The 22,517-nt window shown below is 41.2% G+C and overlaps 1 protein-coding gene across 5 annotated transcripts in view; it reads left to right on the top strand.

Annotated features, from left to right (window-relative positions):
- Positions 1 to 22,517, top strand: part of Cab39l (calcium binding protein 39 like) — a 124,087-nt gene that overhangs the window by 66,833 nt on the left and 34,737 nt on the right. For all 5 annotated transcript variants that reach the window (XM_036199791.1, XM_036199789.1, XM_036199787.1 and 2 more), the window contains 2 exons: positions 2,236 to 2,400; positions 15,852 to 15,970. In XM_036199791.1, the coding sequence (XP_036055684.1) occupies positions 2,236 to 2,400; positions 15,852 to 15,970 (284 nt within the window). The remainder of the gene's footprint in view (positions 1 to 2,235; positions 2,401 to 15,851; positions 15,971 to 22,517) is intronic.

Consider the following 22,517-nt stretch of genomic DNA (forward strand, 5'->3'; position numbering starts at 1 on the left):
ACTATGCCTTGCTAAGATCCTACAGTCCCACTGATGGTTCCTGGACACATTCTCTGCGCATGTTCCTAAATATACATACTCTACCAGGCTTTCTCTTTTGGGCCACCAACCATCTCCCAGATCATGACATGGAAATTATTACTTGTTTTGAATGCTTGGCCTACCTTAGGCTCGTTTCCGGCTAGCCCTTTTAACTTAATCTGTTTCTCTTTATCTACCTTTTGCCTCAGGGCTTATTTTTTTTCCTTCTGTGTATCTTACTTTCACTGCTTCTTTCTGGCTGCCTGGTGGCTGCCCAGCTTCTGGCCCCAGGCATCTCGCTCATTCTCTCTTCTCTTTTTCTCCCTTTCTCTTGAGCCTGGATTTCTCCTATGTACTCCCTCTGCCTGCCAGCCCTGTCTGTCCGTACTCTTCTGTCTAACTATTGGCTGTTCACTCTTTTTTAGAGCAATTAAGTGTCTTAGGCAGGCAGGGTGGGAGTAGAAATGTGGCAGGGAGGAGCCCCACCCATGGAAAGCTGAAGGGAAGGAGTGGAGTGAGAGGGCACAAGTCTCCCTTCAGTTTCAAAATCGGGAGCTGCAGCTGTGCAACACAGGGGGGAGTAGAGAAACGGAAAACAGCCATTGCTGTGCAAGTTAGATGACATTATCACAAGGTTACTAGCTTGTGAAAGGTAAAGTTTATTTGTCCTCAGATTTGTAGAAACTTCGGTCTGTGGTCAGTTGGCCTCATTGCTCTGGGGACTCTGGTAGGGACAGCACAGCCTGTGGGGAATATGTGACACAGCTTGTAGCTGGGATGGGAAAGGAAAGGGAAAAAAAGATGGTATGGTCCATCCCACAATCCCCTTCAAAGGCATATTCCCAGAGATGAAGAGAGACCTCCCCTTAGGCCCTACCGCCATCAGGATTGCCACACTGAATACATGGACTTTTGGGGAACATATAAGGTCCAAGTTACTGTAATTTTTCATGAGATACATAAAGATAAAAAGGTATACAAGGTGACGGGTGCTGGAAATATGGTTTCCTGACATGGATTTGTGATAGCAGGGAGCTTTACTTTATAATTATCCTTAAGCCTATAATAAGCTAAAGAATTTGAGAAATGCCTGTTAAGAAGTAGTTCCATGCTGACATAAGTTATTTTTTGTAGTTTGTCTTACTCCACTCATTTTTTCTCATTTGTGATGACTGTGATACTGCAATGTAAAATCAACCAGAATATACTTTTTAAAAAATAGAATCGGGGTTGGGGAGTTAGCTCACAGATAGAGCGCTTGAGGCCCTGGGTTCAGTCTTCAGCTCTGGAAACACACACACACACACACACAAATAGAATCATAAATTGTTAACTAAATTAGCCTTTCTTTTGTCAACTGTACCAGTTTAATGAGGGTTTTTGAGATAGAATTCTCATACCGTATAATTTCTCAACTCTTGAGCTTTTACAACTCACAAGACTATGCAGCCATCACCACTATTTAATTCGAGAACATTTCCATCATTCCGAAAAGAAACCCACACCCATTAGTAGTCATTCCTCACATCCCACTCCAGACTTAACACCAACTACAGTCTGCTCTATGGATTTGCTTATTACTCTTCAACTGGAGTAAACTGCTCTAAGTTTTACAAATACAAAAAAATATGATTGTGTAGGAAGAATAAGTATGGCAAAAGTTTATGAGTTTTGACAACTTGGGATTTTATGCCTGGACTGTTGGCAGATCAAGAGAGTAGGGATCCATCAAAAAAGTGTAGCAAAAGACTTAAAGACTTGTAGTAGTTGGTAAGTCCTTAAAACACTCTGTTTAGTTTTCAAGTACCAAATTAGACTATGAATATTGTTTGAGACTTCACTTATATTGTCTAATAAGGGAGGCAGAGCATACGGATCTCTGTGAGTTCGAGGCCAGCCTGGGCTACCAAGTGAGTTCCAGGAAAGGCGCAAAGCTACACAGAGAAACCCTGTCTCGAAAAACCAAAAAAAAAAAAAAAAATTAGGGATCTTTTCACATAAATTTTTGTAACATTTTTTAAGGTTAAAAAAAAATACCTTCCAATGTTTTTGTTGTTGCTGCTATTGCTTATTTGTATCCAGAAAATGATCTTTGGTTATAAATAGACAAGGCTCAAGAAGTGTGTGTGTGGAGGGGTGTGGTGTGGGGATCTGTTTGCTTCCTTAAGATCTAAAATTTGTATTCTTTCTATTGACATGCTTTCTGGTCACTAGGCTTCAGAAGAAGTGTCGAAGTCTCTGCAAGCAATGAAGGAGATTCTGTGTGGCACGAATGACAAGGAGCCCCCTACAGAAGCAGTGGCTCAGCTGGCACAGGAGCTCTACAGCAGCGGACTGCTGGTGACGCTGGTAGCCGACCTGCAGCTGATAGACTTTGAGGTGAAGGCTCTGTGCAGACTGTCCCTCCTGCTTCCTGAGACAAAATAATGAGCGTCCCTATTTGACGTAGAATGACTGATGTCCTCCTGGTTCTCAGTAGTAAATAAGTCCGCACTTGACTTCAATTAATGTCCACATTTGATATTAAATAGCTTTCATGAAACCTTTACAGTCAGGTTCATTTTACAGGCAAAAAGGCATACTGTAGTTAACTTTTGTGCAGCTGGGTTAATGTTCACAAGAGGTATCAATTACTTGTGTACAAGGTACAGTTTCAAGCACACAACTCATTCTTATGGCATACCTTTATGGCAAATACTTCATTATTCAACCCATTTTAAATTATATTCATTTATTGGTGTGTATGTATTTATGCAGGTAGTTGTGTGTCCTAGTCCACCTGCCAGAAGACAATTCTTCAGAGTGGGTTTTCCTGCCACCTTGTGGGATGGAGAGGTCAAATTCAGGACTTCGGGCACAGGAAGTTTCTTTACTCATTGAGCAGTCTCACTGGCCCTGTTCATCCCATGTTACAGATAACCCAAGAGTCTAGATTTTAGGTTATTTTCTCAAACCATGGAGTTACTAAGCTGAATCTGCAAGTCAAAGACAGTATTATCAAGCCTGTTCTCATTAAAATACTATACCAAACCAATAATTTGTTAAATGCCAGTATGGTAGTATGTTTTGACATCATTTTGAAAGCAGTTTAACCAAATTTACCAAAGCAATTAGATAAAATAAAAGCAGTGAATATACTCTAATTATTTTATTATTATATATTATTATTTATTGTATACCTTACAGAATAGTGAACTATGTGAATTTTTATAGGAAAGTTTATATATTCACTGTTTAGATGGTAGTCATCCTATTTTCCTATTTCTTGCTTTCTTTCTACCAGTGTACTTGGTAGTATCAGGTTAAATGTTCATTTCTCATTGATTTTTGGTTTTTTGAGACAGGGTTTCTCTGTGTAGTTTTGATGCCTGTCCTGGATCTGTAGACCAGGCTGGCCTCAAACTCACAGAGATCCGCCTGGCTCTCCCACCCGAGAACTGGGATTAAAGGTATACACCACTGCTGCCCAGCTCTCACTGATTTTTATAGACAGAAGATATGCAGATTTTTTTAAGCAAATTGCTTTTAGCTTTATTCACAGACAGGTGGAAATGAATTATGATGAATCAGCTGACGGAAGGTCAGTGTTTTAGGGATCTGTGAAAAACTAGCCCACAGCTCCCTGGACAGATGAGATGGATAGAAAAAGTACAGAAAAGACTGGTGGGATTGTAAAATCAGGGCCTCAGAGGACCCAGGCTCTAACTCATTCTTCCTTTCAGATACACCTGTCTGTCTTTTTCTCTCCCTTATTCTGTTTCTCCAACTGACGTTTTCTGGCCCATAGTCTCTGCTATTCCTTGGGCTTGGCTTGTTAAAATCTCTGCCTCTACTTATTCCCATTTCCTTTTCAAACTGGCTATGCTTGGAATCAAAGCATATTTTCACTATGTTCACATACTTAAATGTTCCTTTATGTAGTTTAAAATTAGATATATAGTAGAAGCTTGGCATAGTGGACACTTGCAGGTGTCTAGAGTCCAGTCTCTGCTTCTGATAGTACAAGCAGTAAATTAACTCTTTTAGCCCAAATCTTCTCTATTAGGCAATGCAAGAATTCACAACACTTCTGTCAGTATTAAACTATGTAAAAGACATGCACATATATGTTACATTATATTAAAAAATACAAATGCAAATGTATAAAAATGTCAGAGTAGTTTCAGTTCCTCTCCAACTAAAGTGAAATACAAACTGAATTTGTTATAACCTTTTACGTTTTTATTATGTTTTTATTATTATTTTTAGTGGTGGTGGTGGTAGTGGTGTGTGTGTGTGTGTGTGTGTTTGCTGGTGCACACATAACATAGCTCGCATGTGCAGGATAGAGGACATCTTTCAGGAGTTGGTTATCTATTCCTACCAGGGATATAACTTAGTTTGTTGGCTTGAGTGGCAAGCACTTTTGCCCACTGAGCTATTTAGCAGGCCCATTTTTATTTGTTTTGGATATAATTGGATAGCGACAGTGAATAAGAGAAAGATTCCCCATTCTTGGATTATAATTATATTTCTGTCTCTTATTGCTTTGTATATTCCCTGAGTAGCCACATTGTAAGCTGTTGTTACCATTGATCTGCCTGAATTAGTTAAGAGATAAGCCTTCTCTTACATCCCACTCTATCTAATAGTGGGCTGCTGAAAGAACTATGCCCAGGGTGACTATGCTTTGAATACCCAGGGAAGACAGAACATCCGGTGCAGTAATATGAAACAGGTTCTGAATGCTAAGAGTGAGGTAGGAAGAGTAGAAGTTCTCAACAGCACCAATAAACATGCCAGTGTGGGAGGAATTTCACGAGGGCCACACCTCTAGACAAGGAAGTATAGCTAACTCATTAATGTCTGCTGAGAGAGAGTGGCCTAATCTCTATCTAGTCAGTTCTAGGCCACTAGCTACATAGTGAAACATTGTCTGAAAAAAAAAGCAAAAAACCAGATTGTCATTATAGCGGTCATTATTGTGATAAGAAATAGCAGTTCTTAACTTTATATATTCTTGTGGTAAAGCACAATACCTCAAACATAGTTACTAAGGAATTGGACACTTGATACATGCAGCTGTCCTCCCCTGACCCCTTAGTAAGTAAATATATCTTGCCTGAAAGAATGGATGAAAAACTCTTGGACGGCAGCTCTTTAGTGTCCCATCAACTACACACACAGTGCTGTGAGGATGGAGGCAGTCTCACCCACTTCCTAGCCTACTTACAGAAATGTGCTGCACATCCTGAACTGCAGGCAAAGCCCAGCAGCTCGTAGGCAACACTTTTCCTTCTTGAGACCAGAGTATCAATTCAAGCTAATGACTGCTTGATAAAATTCTTCCTGGTTTCAAAACTTACTCTAACCACACAGAAGCCCTAACATCTCTCAGTCGATAGGTAGCATTTGGAATCCCTTCTGTTTTGAAAGTACCTTGGGTACTAGGACTGTGTTTTATATAGCTGAGCTACTGCTAAGCACTGGAGTTTTCTTTGGTGTGCTCCTTCCAGTGTCACATAGCACTTTGACATGCTCTTCTGCCCTGGGGCATATTCCTCCCAGCAGCCTTCTGAAAACGGGGCTAATCTTTGTTGGTTGGTTGGTTGGTTGGGTGGGTGGGTGGGTGGGTGGGTGGATGGATGGATGGATGGATGGATGGATGGATGGATGGATGGATGGAGGCTAGAGTAAAAGAAGGTACACTAGCCAGGCACAGTGTTGCACACCTATAACCTCGGCATTCAGAGAGAAGGCTGGGACGAGAGGATCAGATGTTCTAGGCTAACTGGGGCTACTTAGAAAACTGTGTCAAAAAAGAAAGCTGAGACATCAATAAGCCATTTTTCTCAAGGAATTAATAAGTTATTTAGTAGACAATCCAGGCTCTTTTGAATGTTGATCATAGCATTTCCCAAAGTGAAAATCTTTCACCATGTGTCTTTGAAGAGCACAGCAGTCATCTGACTAGAATTTCTGATGTTTTTATAAATGGGAGGAAAAATTAATGTTTTAGGGATGGGCTGCTCTTCTTGCCAGATAACCCAGGGGAGGTAGCATTCCTTGCAGAGGGGGCAGGGTGAGAACAACAAAAACATGAACTTTTGTTTAGAGTCCACTGTGGTGGGGGTGAGGCAGGTTGTTAGTTGTAAAGGTTGTATCTAGTCTCTGGGCAATGACCACAAGGAAAGCAATGGACTTAAATACCCCTTGCAGAGAACAGTAACAGAAATAGGAGAGATGTCTTCTTTAGCAGAAGGCTAATGGGATAGGAAATCGAGAAGAGAACTGTTTGGAACAGAGAGAGAGAAGACTTGAGAACACCATCAAAAAGGAAGGAATGTAAGGAAATGATGACTGGGTAGATTGAAGATGTGAAGTTGTTGCTACATGGGGCTGGGCTTCACCCTCCTTATCGTTGAGCCTTTCATAGGGATTGGTGTGAATGGGGTATGTTGAGTGAAGGACACTGAATGATTTTCCACACTCAGTATAGTAAGAAAATACCAGTTGCTGGACCAAGACAGTTAACAGGGTTTGGAAACTGGGAACCGGAGATTCAGATCTCACACTGACAGCAGAGGTGTTTTGGGAAGCAGTGACATTAGGCTTGCCATCAGGGACTAACTCAGGAGTCTGTGACAGATTCATTTCTCCCTCAAGAACCTAGAGGAAAGTAACTGAAGGGAATGAGACCAGAGGGGAGGATTCTGCTATCTGTAAGAGCTAAGAGACAGACCTGGGTTTAAAAGAGAAATCCTATTACTCAGCCATACATTCTCATCTAATCCTTTAAGCCTAAATTTGCTGTGAGTGTAGTATAAGGTCAAGGGAGAGAGGAAGGAAGGAAGGAAGGAAGGAAGGCAGGCAGGCAGACCTTTACTGGATTCAGAAAGACTGATAGAAGTCAAGGGAAGCTGACACAGCTTTCCCTTCAAGCACCTCCAGATATTTCTTGTACCCTGTTAGAACAGCCCACTTTGGAGCATAGTGAAAGGAATCCAGGAGATGGCTGGGAGCAAAGCCTGGAGAATGCCTTGATCAGACTGTAAGTCTGAGCAGGTTGTGAGTGAAGGAAAAGGAAATAGGCCGGCAAGGCCCTGTGGGCAGGGACGTCATTTCCTGAGAGCCTGCACTGATGGGGACAGAAGGGGAGAGTGCGTGGTGGCCAGAGCAGTTGCTGGCACCTCAGTCAGAGGAACAGGAAGAAGAGTTGCCACACGTGGATTGAATTTACAGGTTTTGTTCTGGAATATCTGTAAGGCAATGAGAAACTAAGGAGTGAATCCTTGTTTTGTATGACAAAGAGGTCCTACAGAGGACCCTGGGGTACAGATTTGAGGACAATGACACCCCCCCATCCTCTTTGTGATGCTGCTGAACTCCCATGTATGTAACCAGCAGGGGGACTGTGGCATGCTCTTTCCTTTTGGGGAATCTGCAGTAAGCCCCTTCCCTGGAGATCATTGTAAAGGATCCACTGGCACCAGGTTGGAGCCCTAGGACATGAATTTTCCATTAGCAATTCCATACCTGCTTCCTGCCATTTTCTCAAGAGCCCCAGCCTCTAGCAGTAAGGTCAACCTTCTGTAATACTCCAGATCCTCAAGACAGACAAATAGAAACTCCACTGTATTCTCTCTGAAAAACAGTGAAAGCATGCAATTTTGTAACTGGTGGCTGGCTCCATCTTACTTTAGAACCAGCATTCGGGAAGATGAAACACCTGAACTCCGTGAGTTTGAGGCCAGCCTAGTATACATATTAAGTTCCAGGCCAGGCTGGGCATCATAGTTAGACTCTGTCTTACAGAAGAAAACATGAGACTAAAACATTAGGACTAAAATGGCAAAGCTGCTGATACTGTGGGCTCAGGATCAAACTTAGAGCTGTGTCTTTTGAAATGTGGCCACTATTTAAGACTTAGCTTTAGGTCATTTTAGATTTTGTAATGCAAGGTGGGAAGAGACCAAGGGGTTAAAAATATATTGCATGAGCCAGGCAGTGGTGGCCTATGCCTTTAATCCCAACACTCAGGAGGCAGAGGTAGGTGGATTTCTGTAAGTTCAAGGCCAGCCTGGTCTACCAAGTGAGTTCCAGGAAAGGTGCAAAGCTACACAGAGAAACCCTGTCTCAGGGGAATATATACTGCATGGCAGGTATGCCTTGCCAAGTAGGGGTGGGTGCAAAGTCAAGTGTTCAGGCTGAATGAGAAAGTGGCAGGAAACTCCACTGGTTGGTATAGTTGGGCTCGTTGGCAGGAATGGCACAAGCTCTTGACTGGTTGTTGCTCACTGGTGTTCCACATTCAAGGAAGGAACTTGTGAGAAGCAGGAAGAAAGCATTCTTCAAGCTGTTTCTATTTCTAATAGTACCAGCACTTGTACACAGAACCAGGACAAACCAGTTAAAGGTTAAATTAACTAGCTCATGAGATTCTGGAGTCCCAGAGGATGCAGCTGCTGTCGTAACCGGTGTTTGCTGGGCACAGTGGGGCCTTCAGACCCTCTTTCTTTGTATGTAGCTTCACCGAGGTAGAAAGCCCCACAAAACAGATGCCTAATCACCTCTTTAAGATGCTTTATAATCCAATAGTCCTTAAACGTATTTCCCTCTTCTCTGGCCCCATTTAAAGCCATTCTTTACTTTTGATTTTATTACTTTGAAAGACTGAAATCATGCAACCTTACAACCCAGGCCTTCCCTGTGGAGTCAGAGGATAACTGTAGAATCAGTTCTGTCTGTCCACCTTTACATGGGTTCTGGGGATTGAACTTGAGTCCTCATGGAGCACTTTACCAAGATTTTTCTTCAGCCCTTTAAAAAAAAAAATCACAGTACCACAGTACTGTTACAGTTAGTTAGTGTTGTTGTTGAATAATAGAATACTTGAGATTGGATAATTCATAAGCAGTTATTTGTTGCATGAATGAATGAATTAATGAATGAATAACATAACATGTAAGGGACTTTATTTAGTTGAAAAGTTTAAGAGTGTGGCCAAGAGCCATTATTTTCCAGCGTTGGTTAAGAACTTTGTCCTAATTTAATTTCTCCATGAAGCAGAAGGGACATAGACTCACCTGAAGGGGGAAAAGGAGACCCAAGTCCTGATGTGGCTAATCCATCCCTGCAAGAAAAGCATTAGCCCACCCACAAGGCCTCTGTGCTCCTGACTAGCGCCTGATGAGTCCCCACCTTCCAGCACCCACTACTTCTGAACAAGCTTCAAATGAGCTTGGTGGGGACAAGTGATAGCAGCTAGAAGATATACCCACCCTTTTTAGTCACGCTGGCTAGCTCTAGCATCCCCAAGGTTCCTGCTGCCCTTGGCTACTTAGCTCCTTTTCCTACCCCCAGCTTCTCTCCAGTAGTAATGTTCACCACACAGCCCTAACCCCATTTTTTTTTTACCCCATTTTTACCTTCATTGAAAAATCATGTAAGCAGAAACAGTGTTTAGCCCTTCAAGTCTGACTTCTCTTGAAGCAGGAGAAACTTGAAGTAGTAAAATTAATGCTCTAAGGACTAATAAACTTGCTTAGAAAATATGAAGTTACACAAAGCAGAATTTACCTAAGGAATGCTGCCTCCTATGGGACTAGAAGATGATCCTGTTAAAACCTGGGGAATTAAATTCTGTACCCTAATTAAAATTTAGGGTTGCTGACAACCCTGACTTACAGTTGGCCATTGGATCTATCCTCCTATCAAAGAACATGCCTCTAAGAGGTAGGTCAAGGGGCTGTGGCAGGGTCACACCACCATTAAGTCCTGGACTACCAAGAAGTATTCTGTACTCTTATCAGGAGAAGCCTGATTCTGTCAAGTAGGCAAGATGACCCTGAGCAACTAACAAGTCAAGAAGAGCCACACTGGTGTATGCACTTAAGAAAGAAGTCTGACAGCATCCGTCCTTCCTGTCTCCCATATGCCTAGGTGGCCAGGATTGCAGTCTCCTGTCTGTTTAAATTGTTCAAAGTATCCAAAGTAATATTCTTATTAATTATTTGGGAATTTCACATAATGCTCCTCGATCACACTCACTTCCCAGTCCTCCCAGGTCCATCCCTACCCTTGTGACCTCCTCCCAGAAAAAAGAAAGAAAAAAAAACTTTTACCTGTGCTTTATAGTATATGTTTTGATATATGGGCTATGATTATTTTTTCTTTATAGTTTTAGAATTATTTTAGCAATATTTATCATTATTGTTACTATTCCTTTTTTTTTTTTGAGACAAAGTCTAACTAAAATAGCAACAAATAAACCAAGAATGACTTTGCCTTAAAAATACAACTGTTCAAAGTATAACCTGAGGCCTGCACCTAAAAGAGGTTTAAAGATGACAGCATATGTGAGATGCATAAGCCTAAGGTGCACCTAAGTTAACACCTTCTATTCGAAGCTGCCTCCTCTTTGAGAATCGGCCAGAGCAGGGCATGCACTATTATTAAAGAGCGTTTTCCTTTATTAATCTCTAAGTGTGTAGTGATTTCTCACTTCGAAGGCATATTAATTCACTCTCACTCGGTGTGACGCACTTGAGATTCACCTCAGCCATTTCCTTGACCAGGAGAGTGTTTCTTATTGATGAGGTCATTGGATGGATGTTGCACAGAACATGCATCCATCCCTACCTGGAGGAGACTTGTCATGTTTCCAGTTTTATCATCTACATGTAAAGCCGTATATCCACTCGTGTATAGTTTTTTTAAAGGTGAAAACAGGTTTTTGTTTGCCGTAGACAAAGTGAGCATGAGTGAGATTGTTGGGTGTCACTGTTGGATTGTTTTCTCATTTCATCTGCTCAACTCAGAGTGAGTTTCTTTTCCTGTGTTTAATTACTACCATATCTGTTAGGAAACGGGGGCTCTTTTGTCCCCCCTCTTTTTGATGGCTGAATTTGAAGAATTTTTGAAGGATATTTTATTTTACTTATTATTGTGTGTGCATATGCATTATGTGTCTGTGTGTAGACATGCATGCTACAGCATGTGTGTGGAGACCAGAGGACTTCATGGAGTTTGTTCTCTCCTTCCATTTTTGTGGGAGTTCCAGGGGTTCAACTCGGGTCGTCAGGCTTCCCAGCAAGCATTTGACATGCGGAACCATCCTGCCGTCCCAGGAATTCTTTATGTACATTTTGTATATAAGTCAGTGCCTACAATTTTAAAGGAGTGTTTTCTAACCCTCCCTTCTTGTTTCTTGTCTCTACTTCCCAGCAGTTACTTTTAGCCGTTACTCATTTTCTTCTTTGATTTCTGTCAATACTCCCTTACATGTCCTTCATTAATTCATTCAACAAATAACTGCTGACCTTTTATGGAGTTGTCAGCAAACAGTGCTTCAGGCTGAAAATCCATTAACTAATATGTAATGCTAAATTACCACATTAATTTGGGGTCCATTTTTGGATGTAACTTCCTTACAATCAACACCATTTTGGTGGTTTTCTATTTTCTACTTCTTGGGCTACTTCTGCATTCCCATTTGCTCTAATTCTCTTTACCTGGACCCTCTAGTCTGGCTTGAGAAGTGGTCTCTGGTAGCAAAACTTGTTCCTGTTACCCACAGGGCTCCCTCTGCCTCTGCACACATTTGCTAATGAACTAGAAGAATGCTTTCCTCTGTGTGAAAGTTGGATAGAGCTCTGTGGAGCTTCATTGCTGCTGTTCACTGGAATGCTGTGTGGAAATGTTCTTTGGCATTTTACTGGGAGGTATGAAAAACACAGTCTTAGGACATTTCGAACAGGGCTAGTATTTATTCCACAATATTGCCCTGTAGAGTTCTAGCAAGATTTGCATACCACAGAATTTTTTTCATTTAAAACTACATTTTACTGATATGCCTCTTTTATATAACATATATAGCACTTACAATCCTCCTAAATGAAATCCAGGTACTATGAACATTTTTTAATATTTTAAAATTATAACAGCAACTGACTCTGAACTGCTCCCCTCCCATAGTGGGGGTGGGACAGGGCTAGTGCATGCCTAGCAAGCATCCTCCTCCAGGTACATCACAGGGTCTCAAGATTTACCTCCTGCTTTTTTACTAAAATTTGTATTTGGGTATGGTGATGTACTTTAAAGGAAGAAATAATTTGCTTTCATAGTAGTGAATTTTTATTTCCCTGTCTCCTCAGTCCCCTGAATTAACCAGCCTTCCCCCCCATTCCCCGCCTTTCATTTTTTCACCTTCTCTTCTGCCCTGATTTCTTAATATTTCTCTCTGAAAGAAAGACCGCAATGGGTAAATAGCTATTTTGGGTATTTAATCATTGCTGATATTTTAATATTCCAATCTCTTCTGCTGGTTAGCTAGACCACATTTCTGTATTGCATCTCTGTGTGTGTGCAGGGTATAGAGGTCAAAGAGCAGTTTGCAGAAGTTGGTTCTCTCCTTCCAGCATTGAACTCAGGCTGTCAGGCTTGGCAACAACACTGATTGTTACTTTTTTATTGTTTGGTTATTGTATTGTTTTGTTTCTTGAGACAGAGTCTCACTGTGTAGCCTGAGCTGATCTGGAACTCACTGTGTGTAGCTCAGGCTAACCTTGAAATTATGACAGTCTTGCCGCCTCATCTTCCTGAATGCTAGGATTGTGGTTGTGAGCTACCCTACCCAGCAGTTGCTGCTCTTTCTTACAGCAGCTGGGATAAAGTTCCTTGTGTCTGTATAAAAATAGGGCTGGATTGTGTCATTTTAAAAGATGATCAACAAAGAAAAATGTGTTTGAAAAATGTAACCTCCTTGTTTTGAAATAGGTGTTGATTACCAGCAGTTGTAAGGAATGGTTCAGAGCAACACCATGGACCTCACATGCTTTTCGTAAGAGTAAAGTCCTGCAGAACTGTGGCACAGCCAGGATGTCCACACTGACAACACAGAGCGTGGACCCTTCCACTATCACAGACATCCCTCCTTGTGTCGCTTCCTACTGACACCCCACATCTCTGTCCGTCACCACCACATCCCTGCCTTTAGCTGTTCTAAACTAGACCATTCTCTGTTCTAGAACTTTGTTCAAAATCCTCATGTAGATAGAGCCATTTAGTGTGTAACCTCCAACTAGTTTATCATAATGGACACAATTCCCCAAACTCCATCCAAGATCCATCATAGATTTTGGAGATTTTCATTTTTGTAAAGATTTCTATCTTCATTTTAGAAGTCTGAAGTGTATTCTGAATTTGTATGTGTAGGAGGTTGCTAGGGATCAGACTCAGGACCTTGCACGTGTTCTGCTTTTCATGAGGTAAATGCTACTCTTTTCAGAGTTTTTTCACTTTATTACTTTCCCTTTTAAAATATTTATTTGTTTTGTTTTGTTTTTTATACATGTATGGATGTTTGCCTTCATGCATCATACCAGTGCCTTGTGGCTGTGGAAGCCAGAAGAGGAGGTTAGTCCTCTGAAACCAGAGTTAGAGATGGTTGTGGTCCATCATAAGGATACTAGGAACCAAATCTCGGTCCTCTGCAAGAGCAGCAGGTGTTCTTAACTTCTGAGGCGTCTCCCCAGCTCTGGTTTTACTTTTCTTAATCTGCAATTAGTTTGTGTCTTATAAAACTAACAGCTGCCTCTGGGGATTTAGCTCAGTGGTAGAGTGCTTGCCTAGCAAGCACAAGGCCCTGGGTTCGGTCCTCAGCTCTGACCAAAAAAATAAAATAAAATAAAATAAAATAAAATAAAATAAAACTAACCGCTTTAAAGGGGCCTGGAGGGTAGCTCAGATGGTGGAGTGTTTATCCAGCATGTACAAAACCCTGGGTTCAATCTCAGTGTTGCATCAGTTTGGTGTGATGGCACATACCATCATCCTCGAACTCAGGAGGTAGAGTCAGAAGGATCACAGGATAAATGAGATCCTGGGAAGGGCAGGGCAGTATTAAGACTGAGTTATTAATGAATAATCTTATTGATCTCATTTTGTAAGTGTCTCTTTGTGTTAAAAAGTGACAAATTTAAAAATGAGAGGGATCAGTTGCATGTTTGTGGTAAGAGATACATGGGTGTTCCATGTATCTGATGAGGCACACTTCTTTGTTTTGTTTTTGTTTTTCAAGACAGGGTTCTCTGTGGAACAGCTCTGGTTGTCTTGGAGCTCACTCTGTAGACCAGGCTGGCCTCAAACTCACAGAGATCCTCCTGCTTCTGCCTCCCAAATGCTAGGATAAAGGTGTGTGCCACCACCACTAGGCTGAGGCACACTTCTAAAGTAATTGCTTAGTCTAATAGTATTTATTGAGTGCATACTATATTCCAGCCGTGTGTGTGTGTGTGTGTGTGTGTGTGTGTGTGTGTGTGTGTGTATGTGGTGGGGGGAGTGGGTGTGTGGGGGTGGGTGTGTGGGGTGGGTGTATGTGTATTCAAATGGGCCCTGTATCCTGTAGAGCTAACAGTACAAGGAGGAAGTTAGAAACAAAACCCATTCCTTTCAGTGTACTATCTTACATGTTGGGAATCAGTTTAAGATGATGGCTAAGAACTGACACCTTGAACTCTATCAAGTGAGGATGGAATCCCGGCTGTTCTACCTCCCATGCCTTCAGTGTCCCCTTCCTAATGTGCCCCTCATAAGGTTGTTGTAGCTGTTGACATAAGTTCCTGGCATAGATTCAGTACTCACTAAAGGTGTTCTGTTCTGACAGGAAGTGGAGGTTCGAGGTAGTCAGGTAGAAGAGGGGCCAGTTATTATGGGAAAAGGTTATTATTAAACTGTAGTAAGGACATTCAGCTCAGAGGAGAATATACTGAATTGACTCTTGTAACATGGGCTGTGGAACAGCATGTAGGACACAAGGAGAACATGAGCCGGAGCTGCAGGAAGACTAAAGATTGTGTGTGTGGTGTCTGCAGTCAGGTGGGAGCAGTAGGACCTGATGCAGGTGTGCAGAGCAGTGGGCAGGGCTATGTAATGGAAGGAGCTGGACTTTTCTAAGCACAAAGGAGGTGCTGAGGAACTTAGGAGAAGGAGTGCTATCCCTTCTTGGTAGCTGGTTTTGCAGAGTAAAGGTGCTTTGAAAGGGGACATGGAGTAACTCAGAGCCTTTGAGAGCTGAAAGATGAAGGGCAGGATAATTGGTGTCATTCTTGCCCCCTCTTTTTATATGTGAAACATGGGAGCAGTTCATGGATTCTGTTATAGAATCAAGCTCAACTCAGGTTGTAGGCTATGGGAAGTCTCAAAAGCCTTGTCCAAGATTGGCAGTAGTTCCTCTAGTTCAGGCAATTAGGCTAGACACTCTCTTCTCTTTCTCTAGCTATGTGTGATTTCACATCGGTAAGACACATACATATAAGTTGCATATTACATAGGGGAAACTTGCATTTTTCAATTTACATCTCACTTTTAAAAAGTTTTTCAAAGGCCCTGAGGTAACAGTAGATAAAGTGAAGGGATAGTATTACCCAGAACTAGCTTTTAAGAAAAAGAAGTTGACTTTCACATTTATTTTATTTATTCTTAACTCATGTTCTTCATTTTCTCTCATTTATGGAGATTTAAAAAATATCAGTTGCTGTTTTCTTCGTGAGAAAAGCTAGAAGGAGAAAAAGCATAAAAAATTCAATTCTTGCTGCTACTTTGTACACATCTATGCCTTTGTATTTCTAGCAAATGGGCTGTAGCTTGCCAAGTTCCCCACCATACACACTGGGTGAAGAGTTGTACCCATTTAATGGACTTTGTGAAGATAAAGGAAAAGAATAAATTACTGGTTCTGCATTTTATACACGATGACACTATCTCTATGAGAGTGTGTGTCTGTATCCCACATGCCATACAGTTTATCCATTTAAATCATATCACTTAATGGTGACATGTTTCTCTAACAGGGGAAAAAAGATGTGACCCAGATATTCAACAACATCCTGAGAAGACAGATCGGTGCACGGAGCCCTACTGTGGAGTACATCAGTTCTCACCCTCACATCCTGTTTCTGCTCCTCAAAGGGTAGGTACCTGGCTTCCTGACAAGTAGCTGTTACAAAGTGTGCCGTGGGCCTCCTTGGCCCCATTTGGAAGTTCGGGGTTAGTGTCTGCAGTGTAAGAGCCTTCTCTAAATGGCTTAAGCCTAAAGGAGTCCTTCCTTTGCACTGGCTCCTCTGTGTTGTTTCCACTCCCCCCTTCCTCTGCTCTGCCTTTGGCTGTCTGTGTCTCTTCCTGTGATATTTCTTTTGCTCTCTCATCTTCCCTGTCCCTAAGTGCCCAATTACTATTTTTCTGTTTGCATGATGGTATGTCCCATCATTACACACACATATGCATTCAAGCACAAACATGTATATTCTAGTTCTCCAACTCAAACAATAGGGGTAAACATTCTTGCAGTAACTAACATGTCAAAGTAGGGATAAGTTATCTCTGTGAGGATACAACAGATGTTGCTGTGTTTATGCAGAGCTCTAGAGAGAAAAAAACAAAACAAAACACCGAATTTCAGCTAGAAAATAGAATCCCTCGTTATTGCTTTTTAAGTCTGCTCACACTTGTGTCTTGAGCGTGTCGAGGCTACTTTGAATTCCCTACATTGGTGCTCTGGGTGCCGTGAGGCATGCAGACAGCAGGTGACGGAACTCCCCGTGCTACCTTTCTGTTCCTGTTCTCTATCTCAGGCCAGCACAGCTCGTTCTACTGCTCAGTACTCTTGTTTCCAGTGCTGGGGGCCACATGAAGTCTATTCCACCTGTGTCACATTCCTCCCTGTCAATTTATGAGTATTCAATTGGGTTTAAATGATGTATAACACAGTTTGAAAATCAGCTGTATTGACAAACAGGAGCTTTTTGCTTCTCCACCCCTCTGTCCCATTGCCCAGTGACCGCCAATCTTTTTTATTTGAGTTGTAAAAATCATACATTTATCTCTGCGTTACGGATAATTCTTAGCATGTGAGTTGGTGGAAGCTAGTGGTCTACTAAGTTAATAGATTCCAAATAGTTTTTATCTGTTAGTCACAGGGTGTTCTGACACAGAGATAGCCAAGGAAATGACCATTTAGGGCCTAAATCCAGCCTCAAGATAAGGCTTGTACCTGCACTATGGAAGCCCCTCCACACCACTGCAGTTCTCATCAGTCAGTCAGTTCTGCTGACTCCACTTCTTTCCAGGGATTCTCATTCACTAGGGCAATTCAGATGTAAAGGGTTGGAGTGGGGGTGGGGGGTGTTAGTGTTTCTGAGGACAGAATGGGTAAGGAGAAACATTGGCTGGATAGCTCTACATCATCCAATGTAGGAAGGAGTACTTCACATTTAGTCCTTTGTTAAAGGTCAGCATTTTGACAAAATTACCTCTTGTGCAGGTCCTTGAAAATCGAGGCTGTAACTTGATTGGTCCATTTCTGCATCAAGTAGTGCATTATTTAGGGGCTAAATGGTGACATGCTACACTGAACACAAGTCCAGCCACATGGAATGAAATTGATACTTGTATAACAAGAAGAATTATCTGGATGCAATGCGTAAGGAATTTAGAGCCCACATTTTATGAAAAGGACTTTTTAAAGGACCATTTCATTCTAAACGAATTTCTCTCTGTCTGAGACAGATGGCATTCCAGCTGAGGATGAGGTCGTTAAACTCCTCTCAGTTTCCCAGAAAGAAATCATGTTTCTCTATTTAATGTTAAAGTCACACGTATCTCCTCAAATCTTATATTTTAAGGTCATTACAAAAATTTTTAATCATCTATAAAAGTAACAAATGCAAGAGTTCATGTACTCATCACTCAGACATCACTATTTTACTTGATGCATGCCATCTCTCCCCTGTGTGGGACTCAACCATTTTTAGTTGAGGTATTTTAAAGCACATCCTTGAACATTTCAATAAGCATCTTAGGAAAGAAAGGTAGTTTCATTTAACTACAGTGTATTTAAAGGTTAGTAGTTCTATAGCAACCAATACCCAGTCTACACTCAGTTTTCCATATTTTTCCCCCTACACTTCACATATTGCAATATGTATCCTAATAAGGTCTACTTACTATATTTGGTTGTGATTTTTCTTAGCCAAAAAAAGTTTTAAGTCCCTCTCATTCAGCACCTCATCTATCCACTTATTTCTGTGTTGTGAGTCTGTTGAAAAGTGAGTTGTCTTGCACAATGTCCTCTTTGTGGAGTTATCAAACTGCTTTCTTATAGAATGATTTTAAATTGTTATATAATCTGGCATGGGGATGGCCAGCTGGTAAAAGTGCTTGCCTGATACTAAACCCTGGAACTTACTCCTAAAAGTTGTTCTTTGGCTTCTATGCATGGCACATGTATTGCCTCTCCCCATAATATTAAATTAAATAAGTTTTTAAAATAATAGTAATCTTTCCACTATTACCTGTTTCTAGGCTTGATTCTATTTAAAGACTTGATTAGATTCAAATTGAACTTTTATTTTGGCAGAAGTATTTTACAATTAGTTTTCCAATCACATCAGTAGACTTTCCTCTAGTGGTGCTGAGACTCACTCTAGGCTCAGATATGTTGTACAATATATTTTAAGGTGTGTTGCTTTTGTTTTCTGTTACATTTGTATAACTCTGTGAAGCTGTGTTACTGTACCTGTCTAAAACACCTGATGGTCTAATAAAGAACTGAATGTCCAATAGTGAGGCAGGAGAAAGGATAGGCGGGGCTTGCAGACAGAGAGAATATATAGAAGAAGAGGAAGGAACAAGAGAAGAAGGAGGACTCCAGGGGCCAGCCACCTAGCTACACAGCAAGCCATAGAGTAAGAGTAAGATTTACAGAAGTAAGAGAATGGGAAAAGCCCAGAGGAATAAGGGTGATAGGATAATTTAAGATAAGAAAAGATGGTTAGAAACAAGCCAAGCTAATGCCTAGTGTTTATAAATAAGAATACGCCTCCATGTGTGGTTATTTGGGAGCTGGGTGGCAGGCCCTTTAAAAGAGCAAAACCAACCAACATTTTGGCACCTAAGATAGGACACCAAAATGTTGTTGGATTTTCTTTTACTCTTTCTCTCTCTAGGGGACAGCCAACCATGGAATGAGAAACAAAGAAAGGTCTAGAAAAGGAAAGCCCAGAGACAAAGGTAGACAGATAATTTAAGAAAAACAAACAAGCCAAGCTAAGGCCGGGCATGTATAATTTTAAAAAGCCACCGGGTGGTGGTGGTGCATGCCTGTAATCCCAGCACTCGGGAGGCAGAGGCAGGCGGATCTCTGTGAGTTCAAGGCCAGCCTGGTCTACAGAGTGAGGTCCAGGAAAGGCTCCAAAACTACAGAGAAACCCTGTCTCGAAAAACCAAAAAAACAAAAAAAAGCCTTTGTGTGATTTATTTGGGAGCTGAGTGGTGGGCCCTAAAAGAGACAGAGTAAAAGAAAAGCCAGCAACACAGATGGTCACATCTAATTAATTTTAAGGTTTTCTGTCATCCTTACATTGAACATTTTTATCAACCAGTGATAAGCATCGTCTGATTTAGTCATTTTGTTAAGTGTCACAGAAAGATAATTTTTAAAACCAGTCCTTCATTGGCTAGTTTTCTAAAAATAAATAAATAAATAAATAACTTTCATCCACTGTAACTGTTATTTTCAAGTAGAATTCATATCAGAGAGGCAGAATAAACGCCTATGTTCATGTTCAGCTTGGATAAGTTATTGTCCTAGAAGCTTCCATTGGTGTCCAGTGACTTTCTTCCTCTTCTCCCTCTCCTGTCTGCATCTCTCTGTCTCCATCTCCTCTCACATACACTAAAGCATATCCCTCTGGTATCTTATTAACTAACTGATGAAATATTCCCATATGGCTCATGTATTGTGTACAGTTTTCTTAACATTGAATTAACTGTGGCCTTTTTCTGGACATAGTCTTTTGAGCTCACCAAAATATTCTGAAAGAGCTTCTGTGCTTTCTGATGCAAGATCTGCCAGACCCAAGTTCACATCTCCAGACACACATCTGGACTCTGGTTCTTTTGATGAGGAATATTTCTTGGAGACATTAGTCTGGACTCCCAATTCTTCTTCACATGGAATTGTTACTATTCCTAACACTTCACAGTGGACAGAGTTAATTCATTATTTTTAAATTTTGCAAATGCTTCCAGATTAGAAGCAGATCTTCTTGACTGTTGAGTGGGTAAAGTGTTCAGTAAATGGCATTTTCTGAGACGTTTTACAATGGCTGTCACATGACATTGTTTGTTCTCAACAGTAACAACAACTCATTTTCTTTTATATAATACAGTCTTTGTTCTTGAGATGTTCTCACACAGGTCTTTCTTCCGGCACGCTCTGTGTAGTTATCCTTGCACTCATTACCAGTTGAAACATTTGCTCTTTTTATTCTTCCTTATTTAAATAACTCTTTTTATTCTTTAAAATTACGTATTTACATAAATATTTTTATCCTATCAGTTAATGACTTTTTAGTATTAATAACCCCATGATATGGGAAAAAAAATCACACCTTGAGTCCAGTTAATGCTGTCCACATGCACACAGGTTTGGAACCATCCACTGAAGTATGGGCAAACTACCAGTGGCATCCCCAGAAAGAGAGTGACTCTCATTCCTTCAGTCACCATGAATTGCTTTTAGCTCCTTTGCCGAGGGTGGGGCCTCTCAGTAAAATTTTCCTGGCTTACTAATGTGCAGATCTTAGGAGATAACCATGGGTCCTGTGAATCGATGTGTGCCACAGCCATGTCTTGTCTAGAAGTCTCTACTTCACAGCACTCCTCCTCACCTATCACCTCTTCTATTCTCTCTGGCCACTCTCACTGTGCTCTCTACACCCTGGATGGGAGTTGAAGACTTCATGTAGATTGTTCAGCCGTAGCTGAACACTTTTCTTGTACTTGGCACCTTGACCAGATGTGAGATTCTCTATTCACTGCTGTGCACTGCGAAAAGTGACTACTCTAAGCAAAATTGAGAACAACACAAAATCTATGGTTATAAACAAATATTTAGGAGGCATTTTAACAATATGACCATTTAATAACAATAATAAGTGTCCCCCATGGAGCCTATGATCTCCCCGGCCATAAGCTTTTGATCAATTTTACAATAGTAGTCATTGAAATCCCTCCTATGGAACAGGCCTCATATCTAATTTTTTTTAAAGTGTTGTGTTATCCACATAACCATCATACCACTGTTGCACCAATGGGCACATCTTGCTAGCCAGGTTGTTGTTATAACAGGATCCAAATGTCTTTTCTCCTACTGCAGCATTCAGAGCACCCTCCTGTACAGTCTAAGCTAGCCAGCAGGGAGAGAGTTTCCTGTTCATAGAGGTTGATTTCTCTAAAGCCATTTGCTTTGAATTTGCTTTAAGTGAATTTAAAGGATCCTCAGGTATGCTGCCGTTTTTTTAAATGAACATACATCTGTAGTAGTGTGCCTTCTCCATACTGACACAGCTGGTGTTCAACTGTGTTGTCTAAACTACAAGTCAGGAAAATAGGACTCACTTTTATAAAGTAGTGACTAATTTTTACTGGTGACTTGCCCTAAGCTGGCTATTGTGGCATGATTAATCACAGGCTCTGTTACCAGGAAACTTATCTAGGAGTAGAACAGATTAGGTAGGCTAAAAACTATTTTAAAACTGAAGACAGGCTTAGCATATGGGACACTTCTTTATATAGTAAGCAATAACTTACGAAGCCAGGATTGCCAGGTTGAAATGATGTGTGTGAGTTATAAACCCCATAGAGGGTATTGGGTAAAAGTCAGAAAATTCCCAAACATCCCATTATGTTCCTTACTTTAAGAAGTTGCTATGTCAGAGGATGACATTTTCCACTGTTGGGGACAAACTGCTGGGATGAATTGTTAAGTGTTCTCCGCAGTGGAGTATTTTATAAATGTTCCCATCACAGATGGTTCCAATAAACTTCATGAAATGAAAGGAAAAATATAACTAATTATGCCCAAAACTTGGTGTGGAAACTTTTTATAGATGGTCTCAGTTTGGAAACTAAATTCAGGAATGAAAGAATGGCTGGAGATCATTCAGCCTTTGCATAAGCCAGAGTTTGACATTCACTAGAGTTCTCTGGGATTGGGAGATTGAGTTTGAGTTTGAGGTTCATTAGATTCGTATGGCTACACTGAAGAAGCATGCGAGGCACTAGAGTTCATGGGGAGGTGGGGAAAGTAATAAATAGGACATAGACACCTATTGGGGACCGGGAAGAGCAGGGAAAGGGAAATGTAAAAGGAGCAGTGAGACACACCCCCAGAAGCCGAGTCGTTTGAAATGAAGTGATAGAAAGTGACTTGGAGTGACTTCATGCAGTGTGCCATGACCCTCCAATGAGAAAAATGCTGACGTGAGGTTAGGAACAGCTGTGGTGGGAGTGCAGAGGGAAGAGTAGGAAAGACTTGAGATGGGCATTGAACTCGGTGCTGAGAGATAGATGCATGTGTGGTGCCAAGTGTATGAGGGCCACTCCATCCAGGAGAACTTTGTCCCCTAAGGACACAAGGACTGAGATGGGACATAAAACTGCTGGCCTCAAGCCAG

The sequence above is a fragment of the Onychomys torridus genome, chromosome 9 (assembly GCF_903995425.1).
Source record: "Onychomys torridus chromosome 9, mOncTor1.1, whole genome shotgun sequence".
NCBI classification, from domain to species: domain Eukaryota; kingdom Metazoa; phylum Chordata; class Mammalia; order Rodentia; family Cricetidae; genus Onychomys; species Onychomys torridus.